This window comes from Mobula hypostoma, chromosome 3, assembly GCF_963921235.1.
Source record: "Mobula hypostoma chromosome 3, sMobHyp1.1, whole genome shotgun sequence".
NCBI classification, from domain to species: Eukaryota; Metazoa; Chordata; class Chondrichthyes; order Myliobatiformes; family Myliobatidae; genus Mobula; species Mobula hypostoma.
The window spans coordinates 62,422,086-62,440,048 of record NC_086099.1 but is presented as its reverse complement, the minus strand read 5'-3'; the positions used below and the strand labels follow the sequence as shown (position 1 = coordinate 62,440,048).

The 17,963-nt window shown below is 39.7% G+C and overlaps 1 protein-coding gene across 17 annotated transcripts in view; it reads right to left on the bottom strand.

Annotated features, from left to right (window-relative positions):
* The window catches only part of fryl (furry homolog, like), a 376,544-nt gene that overhangs the window by 115,372 nt on the left and 243,209 nt on the right, over positions 1 to 17,963 (bottom strand). For all 17 annotated transcript variants that reach the window (XM_063043177.1, XM_063043178.1, XM_063043163.1 and 14 more), the window contains 6 exons: positions 12,328 to 12,500; positions 11,685 to 11,845; positions 9,116 to 9,226; positions 8,077 to 8,231; positions 6,977 to 7,076; positions 4,542 to 4,710 (listed from right to left, as the gene is read on the bottom strand). In XM_063043177.1, coding sequence (XP_062899247.1) covers positions 4,542 to 4,710; positions 6,977 to 7,076; positions 8,077 to 8,231; positions 9,116 to 9,226; positions 11,685 to 11,845; positions 12,328 to 12,500 — 869 coding nt within the window. The remainder of the gene's footprint in view (positions 1 to 4,541; positions 4,711 to 6,976; positions 7,077 to 8,076; positions 8,232 to 9,115; positions 9,227 to 11,684; positions 11,846 to 12,327; positions 12,501 to 17,963) is intronic.

Genomic DNA, 17,963 nt, shown 5'->3' with positions numbered 1-17,963 from the left:
CAATACAAATTTTCTTCAGTCAATTCAGTAATTTCCTAAAACACCCACAAAATTAATTATAAACATTTTTAGAAATAAGTACTGTATCATATTAATAATACTGGTTTGAGCAAAAACAAACCACATCTTCTCAGGGACAGAAATAACTTGTTTCCCTTCTGGTTTTGAGGTGGCTTGTGAAGCCAATATGAAAATTGTAGACTCTTCCACATAAGGAGGAGACTGAAAAAAACAAAAGAGTGCAAACATGTGCTCAACTGTCACATACACAAAGCTTATGATGATCCCACTGCGTGGGCTCAAAGCACTCATTACCACCCCTCATGTTCCTTATCCACATGAGAAGTCATAGGCCAGAGTTTCTCAAGATGCCAGTGATGATGTACTTCTTCAAGGAAGCTTTGTGCATTTCAATAATTCTTTATACCTGGCTATTAGGTCATTTCCTCCTGCAAAAGAGCATAGAATAGAATGTTTGTTTTGCAAGTCAAAATATTGGGTATGACAGCTGACTCAGAGTAACCAGTAAAAATGCTGGCAATATTGGCCTGGAAGTGGATACTGATGTTGTTTCACTCAATCTTTTAGTGAATTTGGAAGATTTTCCAAAGACACTTTTAATGATACTATTTTTTCCCCAGTACTTAGCTTGAGAGGCTTGCTGTGGGTGGTCCGGGTCTCAGAGGCAGGGATTACTGCTGCCCAGCAGACCATAGATTTATATAGGTTGAGGTTTTGATTTTCAAATACATCTTTCCTCTCAACTGAGTAAAGGCTGTGCTGGTGCTTTTAAACTGCCATAAATCTTATTATCAATTTCTGCTTTGCTGAGAGGTGGCTTCTGAAATGAGTGTAGCCCAGCTTTCCAGGATCTTGTGAACCTTCATTATCAGAGGGCAGCATCGTAGTGGCCAGATGGGTGGAGGGAGTAGATTGGCAAAGAACTTTGAACTAGCAGACATTGAATGTGAGGCCCATTCTCGCATGCTTCGGTGAATGAACTGATATTTCCTTGGGCATTAACTGATAAAGCTTCTGAGTATGTGCAAATGCAAGCTTTATCAACTTGGTTCTGGAGTTCACCTATCTCTGGCTACATCCACACTACGCCGGATAATTTTGAAAACAAAGCCCTTTCTCTTCGTTTTGACCCTCCGTCCACACTTCATCCCCTGAAAACAGAGATTTTCGAAAACACTCTCCAGAGTGTGTAAATTTGAAAACGATTGTTTTGCGTTGTAGTGTGGATGGGGTAAATGGAGAGATTTAAAATCGTTGTCATGACAACGCCGCAACAATGCTTTTTCTGCTTGGTACTGCGCAAGCACTGCCGAACGGCTGTTATAACGTGCAGTCGGTGTGAACGGTGTGAGAGTTAAATTGTAAAGTGATCTTTTTTGACTAGATCCCCTAAATTGATTTGATTGAGTCTATCTTTAAAAATATTAATGTCAGAAACCCTGTGCAGGTCTGGCGGCAGAAGATTCCAGTCTCTTGTTGATCTTGGGTAGAGGACAGCATCATGCGTGTGTTGTTTACTTTATTGTCTACGTTAATAGTTTGTTCGGAATTAAACATCTCCACTGCTTTGCTGACTTTGTAGTCGTTTGTAACTCGCAGAAACAGCTCGACTTCTGTCTAATCGAAGAAGTCCGGTCTGATTTTTCCAGCGGAGGTTTTCTTTGTATTCCTCGAAAACATTGTTGAAAACTTTCTTTCGCTGTTGTTGTTGGTACTCTAGTTTTATTCTATGGAAATAGCACAACGCCGCCACGGAAACGTAAATATTACACCGTTTCCTCTTCGCCTGTTTGTTAGATTCACCCAAATATCCGTTTTGGTATGGACAGAGATATTTTGAAAAACGCGTAGTGTGGATGCCTGTCGTTTTTACTCCAAACCGGTCTTTTCAAAATTAGCCAGTCTAGTATGGACATAGCCTGAATAGATCTGAAAATGCCTAATATCCGTTGCAGTGAGGACAGGGTAACCGGAGCTTTTTAAAACCACTGTCATGACGTGCCGGAACAGATGGCATTTCATTGTTTTCTTGAATGCACAACCTAACAATTTCCGAACAGACGGCAACGAGACTGAAGCCAGAAGAGTTAGAAATGTACTCACCAAATACTTTGACCCATAGCTTACTGAATAAATAAGTATATTCACTTTGCCCTGTTTTCTGTCCTTGCTTGTATGAAGGTGGTTTACTTATTTATGCAAGTACTTCTCTGACAATAGATATGTAAAAGCCTAATGTAACATTGTATGGAAATACAAGATAACACTGATGCATGCATGTTTTATACATTTAACAAGGTGCTTTATTAATACAACAGAATTAGTCAGTTTTTCAATGTTCGCCGTCAGCCGGGTCATACTGTCCGTGAACTCCCTGTCGGTTGCCTCCATACACTCCAGTATTTGTTTTTTTTTTAGCTTTATGTCCTCCTGCGCGAGAGCCAAGAGCAATTCCTTTTAAGTTTTTCTACTCTGTAACTGGACAAACGTGCACCAAGTATACTGTTTCCTCTTCGCTTGTTTTCTGTGTGTCCTGCGCATGCCCAGTAGGAGATTCGCCCAAATTTCTGTTCTAACGTGGACGGAGATATTTTGAAAAACGCTTGGTGTGGACGCCTATCGCTTTGACGCGAAACTGGCATTTTCAAAATTATCCCGTCTAGTGTGGACGTAGCCTCAGGTTGAACATTTTCTAATTAGTTACAGGAATTAGCTCTGCTCCAACTTGAAGGTTGTTGAAGAAAAGTTACAACATTGAGGTGAGAGAGATTGAGAGAAATATTGGATCAATACAGTTTCCATAGCATCTTGGAGCAAATGTATTCAGAGATAAATTTCTTTGGACAGTCAAATTTGAAGTACTTCATAGGCCCTTCTGATTGGTGGAGGCAAGGTCTTTATTGAGATTTAAGGACATAAACACCAACTGGCATTGTCCTTTGCCTGCAGTTTTCTTGGAGTAGTCAGTGAAGATCATGCCCTATATTACTCGAGATCAAGGGTTCCCAAGCTTCTTTTATGTCAAAGACCAATACAATTAAGCAAGGGGTCTGTGGACTCCAGGTTGGGAACTCCTGCTCTAGATGGATGGAATAGTTGAGGACCACCCTGTCGATGATCTTCTCTGTAGCTGATACAAAGCCTAGTTCCTACAGTTGGGCTTAACTGTTCAGCAAAAATGGTCATGAATACAATAGCCCTGAAGGTCTCCTTAAAAATCTTCCTCATTCTAGAAGAGGACAATGAAATTGTGGATATGGGTCTGAAACTCTTAATTATCAATATTTTTGAATTTAACAATCAGCTGGTCACTGAGAACTTCCAAGGCAAAACACAAACAATGTTGCAGGAGCTCAGCAGGTCAAGCAGCATCTAGGTCAGTGAATAAATAGTTGTCGATTTGGGTTGATACCCTTCAAAAGGACTGGAAAAAAAGATGAAATATCAGAAGGGATTCTTAAGTCATGAGAATCAGCATCTGCAGTTTTTTCTTGTTTGAGAACTTCCAAAGGCCTTGTTAATTTTGAACCACACGAGACTTTCTTAATTTCTTGTTGGTCAGTGTTAGCAGAAAAGCTGGATCGAGTAGGCTGCTGGGGGATGGAGTCTAGGACACTCATGTCAAGGATAGGGCCGTGGTTGAGGAGGTCTTCAGTGCGTTCTTTATGGTGTACTATAGATTCCATTGGCAATCTATACACATCTTGGATAAATGACATGGACAGTCAAAACACCTCGAACTGAATCAATACTTGTAAAATGAGCACAGTACAGACAAAAACTAGAAGAACATTAAGGAACTGAAATCCATGGGAATTACTGTTTATGTTTTTAATCAAACCCTTCTGGCAACACAAGGCAGATATTGTTTTCACATGAAAAGAATATTCAAATTGTCAAATTTGCATACACTTTTGTAAACATGCCATCCTTACACTAGTTATGAATATTTTATAATCGACTTATCATCAAGATTTTATGTACTAATCTGAAATGTAAAAAGCCTAAATAAAATATTTATAATTAATGAAAATATGGTACATTTATAAAAGTTTATCAAGTTTGCCAATGATAATAATAAGTACAGTATTTAGTTAGACTCTTTAAAAACCATTAAAACATTATTTGCAATAAAAGCAAAAAGACCTTTATGGTTGTTTTTTTCAAATAGGCACAAAATAAATGACTTTTCAAGAATGATAACTGTAAGCAAATTTGAAATACTGCTTCCACAAAGCATTATCGTAACAGTTAATGCAAAGGATTACAGCACCAACGACCCAGGTTCAATTCCCGCCACTGTCTGTAAGAAATTTGTACGATCTCCCTGTGACTGCATGAGTTTCCTCCAGATGCTCTGGTTTCCTCCCACATTCCAGACATACAGACTGGTAGGTTAATCACTCACATGATGTAATTGGGAGTCGTGGGCTAAGTCAGGCCACAAGGGCCTGTTACCATGCTGTATCTCTTAGAAAAAAAAGAGAGGAACTGTCACAGATACAACCAGTGAAATATACCTGAGAAGATTGAGATTGTGAGCTCTGGGTAAGTCCTTGCCAATTCCTCTGATAACTGATAGTAGGAAACAGAGTACAGATGTGGTAATGGAGAAGGGTGATTTAATATTCCATCAGTTCGTTGTACTTCCAGCTTGTGGGCATAGCGAAATAGCTTGGGCTCCAAGATCTAAAATAAATTAAACCAAAAATCAAAATTTTAAAGCGGTACATTCACTGTGGAACCAAAGATGAAAACACCTGCTGCTCTACTGATTCAAAGATCTTTTTAAAAGGTAGCGTGAAGGGTCAAAGGGAAAGAATTCAGGAAAGCACGTTAGAGGTGTCGAGGGCATTATCATCAAGTGCTGAATTGTCCATCTTAATTCTCCAATACAAGGTTTATTAAACAAGTTCTTTGTATAATTTCCTTAACATTAGTAATTCAGAAATATTATCAAAAAAGCTCTCTACATATTCTTAGAATTCCACAGAACAACTCACACACGTAACACATAAATGAACATTGCTACAAATAAATTAACAAATTATAAAGTGCATATATAATACAAATTAAAAAGTAAACAATATAATGCTACTGGCACTTCATATGTGATGAGACCAAGGTAACGGGAAGGAGTTCGGTAGTCTTATGGCCAGGAGGAAGAAGCTGTTTACCATACTAACAGGCCTTGTCCTAATGCTACGATATCTCCTGCCTGATGGTAGGGGTAAAAGAGATTGTTGGACGGATGGGAGGGATCATTGACAATGCTAAGGGCCCTACAAAATCAGCATTCCAGATAAGTATGTCTAATGGGTGGAACAGATCCTCTCAGCATTCCTTACAATCCTTTGTCGGGACTAGCAGTCAGATGCCTTACAATTCCCATACCAGATGGTGCTCCTGTAAAAATTGGTTAAAATGGTGGGAGGGGAGCGGGGAGACTCACATGCCTCAGTCTGCTTAGGAAGCATTCTGACAGGCTGCATCACTGTCTGGTGTGGGGGGGGGGGCTGCTGCACAGGACTGAAAGAAGCTGCAGAGAGTTGCAAATCTCGTCAGCTCCATCTTGGGTACTAGCCTACAAAGTACCCACGACATCTTCAGAGAGTGGTGTCTCAGAAAGGCAGTGTCCATTATTAAGGATCTTCAGCACCCAGGGCATGCCTTTTTCTCACTGTTACCATCAGGTAGGAGGTATAGAAGCCTAAAGGCACACACTCAGCGATTCAGGAACAGCTTCTTCCCCTCTGCCATCCGCTTCCTAAATGGACATTGAACCCTTGGACACTACCTCACATTTAAAGAAAAAATACAGTATTACTTTTTTTCGCATGTTTTTAACCTATTCAATATAAGTATACTGTAACTGATATATTTACTTATTATTATTTTTATTTCATTTATTTTTTTCTATATTATGTATTGCATTGAACGGCTGCTGCTAAGTTAATAAATTTCACGTCACATGCCGTTGATAATAAACCTGATTCTGAAGTGGAGATGCTGTTGTGCTTTGACCAGATGCTAGAAACCTACCACATCCTGCTCTACTGCCAATTTAAGACTAGACACCGATTAGAAGAAGAGCACCTCATTTTTCGCCACGGTGGTCTCCAACTTGACCACATGAACATCTACTTCTCTAACCTTCGGTAACTACTTCCCTGTTTCCCCTTTATCTCCTCATCAATTTGGCCATCATCCATTATCTTTCTCTTCTCAAGCCCCCGTGATCTGCCTATCACTCACACATCCCTCCCTCCAGTTCCTCTCCTCACCCCTTTCCCTTTATTGCATGGTCCACTGTCTACTCCGGTTAAATTTCGTCCTTTGTCACTTCTACCTACCTTCTCTCCCAGCATCTTGTATCATTTCCCAAATCTCCCCCTGCCTCATCTGCCTTTTTACTCTGCTCACCTAAATCCACCTATTATCTGCTCGCTCTTCTATCCTTTCCACCCCAGCCCATCTTTTTATACTGGCCATCTCTCCTTTCTTTCCAGGGAACAGAACCCAAAACCTCGACTGTCAATTTCCCTCCATAGATGCTGCCTGAACTCCACCTTTGAAAGTGTGCTTGTAGCTCCTTACAAATGTTTTTCCATCCAATTCATCACTTATCTTGAGAAATATTTCAGAGACACCATGAATTATTGTCTTAGATTATATACTCCAATCCCTAAATTCAGAAGGACTGTGAACTGTAATAAATGGAATTTCCACATACACTGACAGATCATTGAATCTGATGAATCTTCTTTGTTGAGTTGATGAAAAGGAGAGAATACTGTTAATGAAATATCATGACACATTTACAAAATTCATAATATTCAGATATAGAATTAAGAATTTTTGCTAAGGTTTAATAATGGATGGAAACATGCTTTAAACTGTTATGCATTTTTCATTTTAAAAATTCCACTCATTCCATTACAAAACATGCACATACCTGCAGCAGTTGCATGGCAATTTCATAGATCTCTCTGGATGAATCAGCTGCTTTGAAAAGTATCAGGTTTAGCAGGGTCACTGTATCAAACTGGTAATCCCTGTGAGGAAATTCCACAAGGAATGCATTATTAAATTTAAAAGGTTAGATGTCGAACAAGACTTGCTACAATTACTACAAGTAAAGCATGTATGAACAAATAATTAAGTAGTACTAACCTTGGGTAAACACACTAACATATTTACATAGTACAATATTTAATGAAGATTCAAATAAAGAGCTGAAGATAGAGCACAGTGGGAAAATAATACTAAAGTGGACATTCAAGGGAACATGTGTACATCAGTGTAAATCTAACACAAGAGATTCTGCAGATTATTATTTTCTACCATGGCGAGAACTTTGCACTTCGAGCCATGGTTTTTCCATTATAATAGTTCACCACACTCTCAGATTTCTCTACACACTAAGAGTTCATCTTGTGCCATTCATAAAGGTGAGTGGTACGAGTCTGCAACAGGTCTATCTACACCAGAGCAATGTAAATGGCATTCCAGAGATGCACCAGTTTGGTTCTGTGTTTGTTTTCATTTCTCTGGGAATTGTTTTCTATAAATGATCTGAAATTTCAAATCATACGAATAAATAGGAGGAATATCAATGTAGTCCAGTTGCTCATGATTTCCAACCGGAATAAAAAGTTTATTAATTAACATCAAATTTGCTTGCATCATACACTGGGGTGCTCTCTACAGTTACTTAATGAGGAAACCATAGCCTTTGAACAGGAACGGATGTTGACAGGAGGTGCCCAATCTTCACAAAGTGTTTCGACCCTTAACCACCACACTCTCCATTTGGCGGGTCAGCAGTGGTGATCAAGTCGCTGCCCATCTGCTTCTGACTTCCAGCTCAATATGAACTAGTGGTCAATTTGTAAACATTTATGACTTACGATAAATAAAAACAGATTTTCATTTATTGAATAAACCCGACAATTTAAAAAAAATCAATGCACCCCTTCAAATAGGCACTTGCATCAAGAGGCGCACATACCTATTACTCGTTAATCATCAATATGTAATGAATTAAACTCATACCTGTTATGGAATACATTGGTTATTGCTTTGAAGCATCCAGCTGCCACACGTCTTGAACCTGTATAGCATCGATCTACAGCCCAGTACATCAGATTACTCTGGTCTGGATTCAACTCCAATAAGAGCATTACCGCTTCACAACCTAATTGATGAACCTAAAAAAAAAATGATACTGAAACATCATATTAGAATTTATTAATTATGTTATAAATTAGTCCACAAAACAATGCTTACTGCTAAAACAAGCAGAGGCAATTATGAGTTACATGAGCCGCTGCTTAATTTTAGCATAAACATTCTATATTGATCAATCTTGCCTTCAAAAATGGCACTAAATTCACACAGTGCAAACTTACAACATTATCATATTATGTTTTACTTAATGAGTTTTCAGAACACAAGCAATGAGATACTATAATTTTGTTTTGTTTTCAATATTACGACAGGAGTCCATGGCTTTTGTCAAAATTGGGAGACCAACCACAGCCTCAGACCAAATCACCAGCAGGTTTGCTCCCACGGCATTTGACTGGCAACTGAAAGTCGATCTTGGCAAGTAATTAAAGTTTCCTGACTTCATCACATCATCATCACTGAGGCCTGACATGGTCATTCTGTCAGAAACCTCGAAGCAGGTTGTTATGGTAGAATTGACAGTGCCAGACACAGGGGTGGATGGCACATGGTGAGCCTATAGAAGTGGGGTGTAGAAGTTTTGCTAGTTGCTCGCTTTGCAGAACCTATTCTCTCTTTAGCAAAGTGGAGGCTGCAAAGAGAAAAGCCATCAGGACCACCACAGAGGCTTCTGAGCGTACCTCCAGATAGCAATGTATCAAGAGGTGTGAATCGTGGACCTATGCTGCTGGGACACAAGTCGAGATCTGATCATCCCTGGCTAGGTCGCCTGGGTAAGGACGTCTGATGTTGTAAGACCTGAAACACCCAATGATCCCAGGATTACATCACTGATGATGTGTCCCAGCACATCCTCGGATGTATCTCAACATCACAGTGCATTTAATCAAAACAGTTTTCTTACCTTTTTTTCCTGGGAATCCAGAATATTATCCAACCACTTATACAGGTAGCCATCAGAAGACAAACCTACATTATCTGACACAGGTCCACAACATAATACAGCTGACATTGCCTGCAGTGATAAAAGATGAGATTGAAGCTCATGGTTAGAGACATAGTATGTTGAACATATTTATTTCAATATTCCTAAACCCAAATCTAAGTCCTGTAGTGCAAAGACTGTAATACGATCCAATGGGTGATGGTAACATTACAGTTCACATTCCCTAATGCTCTGGCATCCAAAAACCTTATAGCATCAGTGGCATGAAAGAATTCTGACTTTCAGTCGACCAAATTGTTCTAATTCACTACTGTTCATTGCCTCAAACAGTTCTTCCAGGTGAGGCGACATTTCACCTGTGAGTCTGTTGGGGTCATCTCCTCAATCCAGTGCTCCCGGTGTGGCCTCCTGCATATCTGTGAGACCTGATGTAGATTGGGAGACCACTTTGCTGAGCACCTACGCTTCATCTGCCCCGTTCCTATTCTGACATGCCAGTCCATGGTCTCCTCTACTGTCACAATGAGGCCACACCTTGGAGAAACACCACCTTATATTCCGTCTGGGTAGCCTCCAACCTGATGGCATGAACGTCAATTTCTCAAACTTTCAGTAATGCCTCCACCTTCATCATTCCCTTCTTCCTCTCTCACCTTATTTCCTTACCTGCCTATCACGTCCACTCGTGCTCCTTCCGCTTCTCTTTCTTTCATGACCTTCTGTCCTCTCCTATCAGATTCCCCCTTCTCCAGCCCAGTTTCTTCTTCACCAACCAACTTATCAGCTTTTTACTTCGCACCCCCGCCCCCAGTTTCACCTGTCACCTAGTGTTTCTTCCTCCTCTCCCCCACCCTCTTACTCTGACTCCTCATCTATTTTTCTACAGTCCTGATGAAGGGTTCTGGCCCGAAATGTCGACCACACTCACTTCCATAGATTCTGCCTGGCCTGTTGAGTTCCCCCAGCATTTTGTGTGTGTTAGTTCTAATTGTCTATAACTTTTAAAGAGCAACGCATGGAATAGAGTTAAAATAGTTCACACAATATTCATTTTAAAATGATCAAATTGTGATTGAACTAGATTTTAGTCAAAAGTATACATGGGCCAAAAAAAGTATGCATAAAAATTAAAGCTAATACTATTTAAAGCATTACCCAATTGAAAAAGACAAGATCTGACCAGGAATTTTACAAGAACATTGCACACAGCTGACATTTTCAACAAATCTGCAATTTCTCCTAAAATAGGACCACTAATAATTGGCCTAACTAATTTTCTGTGCAGCTTAACATGGACTCACAGGCGACCAAAGTATGAAAGTTGTTTTCCTAAATCCCAGGATCCTGCATGCTTTCTTGATCTATCCTGATGTACCCTTCACATCGTTTTGCTCCCACACGTTTTATATGTGCACTGTGCCTGGGTTTATAATTCCTGTGAAAATGCACTCATAAATCTACTTTCCCTGACTGAGATATTCAATTCTAACATCTTAGAATCCTGCTTGAAGGCTGGATCTGGTTTCTCTTTGTGCTTTTGTGAACAGGATGACTAAGGTTAAAAGTAAGTTGAAATATTGCTGCCGAAATGCTGCAGATGGGAGTGCCTCAGCTTCTTTGAGCATTGGAACCAATTTGGGAATAGAATATTTGCACTTCAACTGAGTTGAGGTCAAGAAATGGCAAATAAAAATGAGGTTAAACTAATCTGCCAGGTGTGGTCTCACCAGGGCCCTGTACAACTGCAGAAGGACCTCTTTGCTCTTGTACTCAATTCCCTTTGTTATGAAGGCCAGCATGCCATTAGCTTTCTTCACTGCCTGCTGTACTTGCATGCTTGCTTTCAGTGACTGGTGTACAAGAACACCTAGATCTCGTTGTACTTCCCCTTTTCCTAACTTGACTCCATTTAGATAATAATCTGCCTTCCTGTTCTTACCACCAAAGTGGATAACCTCACATTTATCTACATTAAACTGCATCTGCCCACTCACCCAGCCTGTCCAAGTCACCCTGCATTCTCATAACATCCTCCTCACAATTCACACTGCCACCCAGCTTTGAATCCTTGAATCCAGGGATATCTCAAAATCATGAAACGTGATGTGCAGCTATCAGGTCAAGTGGTCATTGCACGCAGGAATGACCAAGCTTTCGAATGGGGCCTGGACCTGGTCTGCAGTCAGGTCAAGCACATGACCCATTATAACATCTGAGACTGATTGTATTGAAGCTCATACTTAATCAGCAAAGTACAGTATATTCATGCAGGAAAGTTATACTACTTTTGTTCTTCTACAAGCTAAAGTAAAAGAGCTCAGCTCTATCAATGAGTATACAGTATGTTATCACATGAATCAAAATAGGACTTGTTAATCTTTAGGATATGTGGTTCACCTAAAGAAATACATATCTGTCATATCTAATGCAAATATCCAAGACAAAATGCAACATTAGTACATTACAATTAAAATCAAGACTACAATTGCTGGATATTCATCACGAAAGAAAGAATAACATCTGATACCTTTAATGCAGAGTACTGGTGTCGGTTAATTTGCATGTTCCTATCACTGTACCTGTCCAGGGGAGTAAACATTATGCTAAAGGGACCAGCCCAGTGGCTGAACAACATGAATAGACTATGACGTAGACTCTGCTGTGGAAAGATAGACCTGCGTTGGTGCACTGTAAGAATAGACGAAAATGAGAAATAAATTTCAGCATGATTCTAAAATAAGGTTGGCACAATACATTATTTGTAATATAATTAAAATAATTACTTAAATTAAAATCTCCCTCTGACGCACAACTGTTAAACAACATCAGGAAACAATTTATCTTGCTTGGTTGCAGTCAGATTTTGGGCTCAAAATATAGGTCTATTTATATTTTGAAATTCTCCCAATTGGTACATTTTATCTTTACTGGCATTGGTACACCACATAAAATTAACTGTAAGTGCGTCCTGAAAGTTAAGACAATCTGATTACACATTGGAGTAAACCTTGGTACAGATTAGTTTGCTTGCCCAAGACCAAAGGAGTGATAATACCAAAGGTGGTAATGATATAATGCTCTTATAAATGGGCAGTAGTAACTAAATACTGTCTCTTTTCAGATAAGAAATTGCTCGGCATTTCACAGTGCTTGTGCTATAATTATCCTACCTGGAACATTTTGAATGATATTTGCCACTAAGGCACTGAAATGGCATCGGATATCCTTTAATGTGTCAGAATCCTTATCGTTCTCAGCTTCAAGTAGCTGCCGAGTTAAATCAACATACTCCAACAAGGTATTATTGAGGGAATGTAATTCATTGTCAAGGCCTCCACTTCCACTGATTATAGGGAAAAGAAAAGAGTACATTAGAACAACAAAAACATGATCAAATCAAATATATTTATTTTAAAGAGTTCATATAATTTCAAACAAAAAACTATTATTCAATTTAACTGTTTATTTTCTCCCAGTCAGCTGGAATGAGGCCAAATTGTTATCAGAGGAACAGCTAGTGTTGACTTCAAAGCAAGTGAAAACACCTTGATTTCAAAGGAAAGCAAATTCTGACCCCACATCCACTCCACATTCTTTATAGGCATGTATTCTGAACTCTCTGATGCAGTTCTTTAACAAGTGTAGGCAGTTCCCAAAGATCAAAAGAACAGCTTCACTACAAGTTAAGCTAATCAGTTCCAAAGAATTACCATTCACAATTGTAAACTTTGCAGAAGGAAAATTCTATTTACGATATGGATTATCATAAAGACTCCTTTCAACTTCAATTTGAACTCTCCTTTTACCTTAAGTGTAAAGAATTCACAGCTACATGAAAAATAGGCATAACTTCATCAATCTATTGAGAACCACTTGCAGTTTGCAGCTAATTTTCTTTTTGAAGGAAAATAAGAATGCTTTCATGCACTAATTGTAAAGAAAACATATTTCATTCCAGTCCAATTTTTCATGTCTGGAAATACTACTCTGTATAAAATACAACTATTTCCTTCCTGAGATCATTCTCTTTTCCTCATGATTGCTAAAACTAAGTTTCATTTTCCCAATGCTTTCTTTCACATCTAAGAACCAAATGAAGGACACTACAGAACATTTCTGAGTCAAAGTGAGTGATATCCATTGCAGTGAAACACTTCAGTCATAATGGAACAACAACTGAAATTGACATATATTCAAAGAGTCCCCAAGTACAGAAACACTTACAAGCAGCAATGATATATTATCATATTGCAAAATTGTGTCTATTACCTACGTAGGGAATGTTACAACTAAGTTTTTTAAGCTGCTTCTTCTGGTGAACTGCAAGTACATGCTGTGCAGGATAAAAAAACAGAAGTTTCAACTCTGTAATGGCTTTCAAATCAGAATCATTTACTACTATTTGTCTAATTGTTCATCTACCTTATTATTTCATGTATAATATCATATCAGGGTCTTGAACTATGTATTTTTTTGTGACTGTATTTTACTGATACCTTATGTGCCATATATGCCTTGTGCTGTGTGTGGCTGTTGTTACTGTGTTTTGTACGTTGGCCCCAAAGTAATGCTGCTTTGTTTAGCTGTATTCATGGTATGATTGAATGACAATTAAACTTGAACCTGTGAGATACAAAATATTCAGAATTTCCTTCTGATATTATTTATCATCTTAGCATTGTTTAATATTTTGGCCCTAATCACCTTTCATTCTTGGTTTCCTTGCCTTCTGCTTTTTCACTCTAATGATGTTTCTTTTATTTCTGACTTTGTTTCACAATCCCTTGTCATTCTGTTTGGTTCCCATCCACTTACCATTTAGGCTAAACACTCAAAGCACAAAAAACTAGCCCTGTTAGAACACTGGCTCTGATGCTGTCTGTGTGTAGGTCATCTCATTTTTTTTTAAAAAAGGAGGTCCCTCCTTCCCCAGAACTGCTTCCAGTGTCCAAATAATCTAAATCCCTCCTGCAACAACTCTTTAAGCACATAACTTCATTAAGTCATATATACAGAAACAGGTCCTTCAGCACAGTAAGTCTGTGCAAAGCTCTTGCACTCAGTTATACTGACCCCATTTTATTCTTCCCAGATTTCCATCAACTATACCAACCATCCCCCACCCGCCAGATTCTACTGCTCACCTACATCCTTAGGGCAATTTATAGTGATTAATAGGGTTCCAGTGCACACATCTTTGAAATGTGAGAGGAAAACGAAGCACCCAGTGAACATGCAAATTCCGCACCATTAGCACCAGAGCTAAACATCTGTATTAGCTCTGTAGAGAGGACTGAACATCTGTATTAGTCAGGCCTTGAGGCCATAGCTCTACAAACTGTGGATCTGAATGAATGAATACACCATGGTTGTCACGGGCTTTATTAAAACAGTTGCAAATGAGTGTGTCACCACAAAATCATTCAGTCTTCCCCAACCAAAAACCCTGGATGAACCATGAGATCTACAATCTGCTGAAGGCCAGATCAGAGGCATTCAAGTCTGGTGACCAAGTAAGTTACAACAAGTCTAGATATGATCTCTGAAAGATCATCTCATGGGCGAAGTGGCAACTCCACAGTAAATCTGAATCAATGAAGGATGCTCGACAGTTGTGGCAGGGCTTGAATACTATCAACGCTTATGAAGTTAAGTCAAACGACACAGGCAAAAACAGGCTTCGCTTCCAGATGAAATCAATGCATTCTATGCTCTCTTTGATCAGACTTTGGTGGAACCATCATGGACTCCCACAGCCCCTGATGATTCTGTGATTTCAGTCTCCGAGGCCAATGCGTGAGCAGTCTTTAAGAGGGTGAACCCACAAAAAGCATCTAGTCCAGACAGGGTACCTGGCCAAGTACTAAAAACCTGTGTTGATCAACTGGCTGGAGTGTTCACTGAGATCTTTAACCTCTCACTTTGGCAGTCTGAGGTACCCACCTCCTTCAAGCAGGCTTCAATTATACTGGTGCCTAAAAGCATGATAATCTGCCTCAATGGTTATCACTTACATCCACAGTGATGAAGTGTTTTGAGAGGTTGGTGATGAAACATATCAACTCCTGCCTGAGAAGCGACTTGGATCCACTCCAATTTGCCTACCAGAGCAACAGGTCCACAGCAGATGCCATCTCATTGGCTCTTCACTCAACGCTGGAACATCTGGACAGCAAAGATGCATACATCAGATGCTCTTCATTGACTACAGCTCGACATTCAATACCATCATCCCCTCAAAACTGATCAATAAACTTCAAGACCTTGGTCTCAAAACCTCCTTGCAATTGGATCCTCGATTTCCTCACCTGCAGAACCCAATCAGTTTGGTTTGTGAACAACATCTCCTTCACGATCTCCATCAGTACAGGTGCACCTCAAGGCTGTGTGCTTAGCCCCCTGCTCTACTTGCTTTATACTTATGACTGTGCGGCTATGCACAGTTCCAATGCCATTTTTAAGGTTTAAGGTTGTCGATGAAACCACTGTCATAGGCCGAATCAAAGGTGGTGATGAATCGGAGGAGGGAGGCTGAAAATCTGGCTGAGTGATGCCATAACATCAACTTCTTAGTCAATGCCAGCAAGACAATGGAGCTGATTATTGACTTCAAGAGGAGGAAATCAGAGGTTTATGAGCCAATCCTCATCAGGGAATCTGAGGTGGAGAGGGTCAGCAAATTCAAATTCATCGGTGGTATCATTTCAAAGAACCCATCCTGGGTCTGGTATGCAAGTGCAGTTACGAAGAAAGCACGGCAGTGTTTGTACTTTGTGAAGAGTTTAGGAAGAATCTGCATGACATCTAAAACTGGAGAGTACACTGACAGGCTGCATCACAGCCTGGTATGGAAACACCAATACCCTTGAATGGAAAATCCTACAAAAAATAGTGGATACAGCCCAGTCCATCACAGGCAAAGCTCTTCCCACCACTGAGCACACCTACACAAAGCCTTGTCGCAGGATAGCAGCATCCATCATCAGGGACACCAATCACCCAGGACATGCTCTCTTCTTGCTGTTGCCAATCAGGGAGATGGTACAGGAGCCTTCGGACTATCATCGCCAGGTTCAGGAACAGTTATTACCCTTCAATCATCAGGCTCGTGAACCAAAGGGACTTCACTTGCCCCATCGTTGAAATGTTCCTGCAACCCACGGACTCACTTTCAAGGACTCTTCATCTCATGTTCTTGATATTTATTGCTTATTTATTATTTCTTGCTTTTTGTATTTGCACAGTTTGTTGTCTTTTGCATACTGGTTGAACGCCCAAGTTGATGCAGTCTTTCATTCATTCTTTTATGGTTATTTTTCTATTTTGATTTTATTGAGTATGCCTGCAAGAAAAGGAATCTCAGGGTTCTATATGGTGACATACATGTATTTTGATAATAAATTTACTTTGAACTTTGTCACTGTGAAGACCTTGGGTCCATCCTCCTATTGTGACAGTCAGAAGATGAAAGAATTTGCCGAGATGGCAACCTTTGAGGTGTTGGTTATTAATTAATCTCCAAACTCAAATTCAATCTTGCAGGGCTCTATCCCTTTAATCACCTATGTTTATTAGTACCAATAGGTGCCACTTCAGTTGATGTTCCCCCATTAGGATACTCTGCAGCCATTCTGTGAAACCCCTGACTTTGGCATCAGAGAAGCAACATCCCACCTTGGAGTCTTGAATCTGTAGCTACCTGTTCCCGTGCTATTATTGTTCTACCGCTATTTGTACTCTCCTCTTGAGCAACTGAGCCATCTATGGGGGAGGGGGTTTGGGTACTAACATTTAACTGTCATTCATTCTTTGGGGCGTACCTCTGTTTTTGTGGATGATTGCAAAGAAAATAATATCAGGATATATATTGTATACATTTCTCTGACATTAAATGCACCTATTGAAACCGATGATGCCATGAATTTGGCTTGCAGCATTTTCTTTGGTGTCCCCCAGCCACATTCAAAATGGGAGTGTGGACAGCCACAGTGAGTGCATGGAGTAGTTTGGCAATGGAAGGAGTGAATGCCAAAACTGGAAATCCCATTGCCAATTTACACTGGATGTTATCAAGCTCCTTCACTGTTGTTGGCACTAAAATTATTCAGCCTTGACCTGTAGCATAAGCTTTTTCAGGGTTAGAAGCTGAGGTAATTGGCTGATAATGCCTGATTTTTGACTCCCCTTTAGAAAGTATTTATGTTGCTCGTTTACTCAAATTTGCTTTTCCAAATTTACACATGCTTATTTTTGCCTCATCTGTGGTACAGGGAGGAATGGGTTTTATCAAAATGAGAGCACTCAATCTTAATGATAGAGAAGGAAGCAGCCCAAAGTTTAGCCCATAGTTAAAAGCACTAGCTTTATGATGTGTGTGGTTTAGCTAGAAATGGGAGAGGTGGAGGGGCATGGAATAAGCTGCAAAATTATAGCCAGAACAAAAGACAATGCTTTGATTGTAAATTTTGTTAAATCATTCAGCCATGCAGAACACAGCTACTGAACCCCACCATGGCACTGTGCTTTCCCACTATGAGCACTGGGATCATTGCTAGCTTAGTTGAGTGCAGCTACTTTAATTTAGTGAAGATTAACGCTGACTTAACTTTTAACACTATCCTGTAATTAATAACTACATTGCTTCTCTACAGTCATAGACTTGTACAGCACAAAAATGGGCTCTTTGGCTCACCAATTCCAAGCCAACATTTGCTCACACTAGGTCTGTGTCTTTCTTATTTCTTGCCCTTTCATGCCATTTATGTTTCATAAACACAGTGGTTCTATCTGATTCCACTCCTTCCTC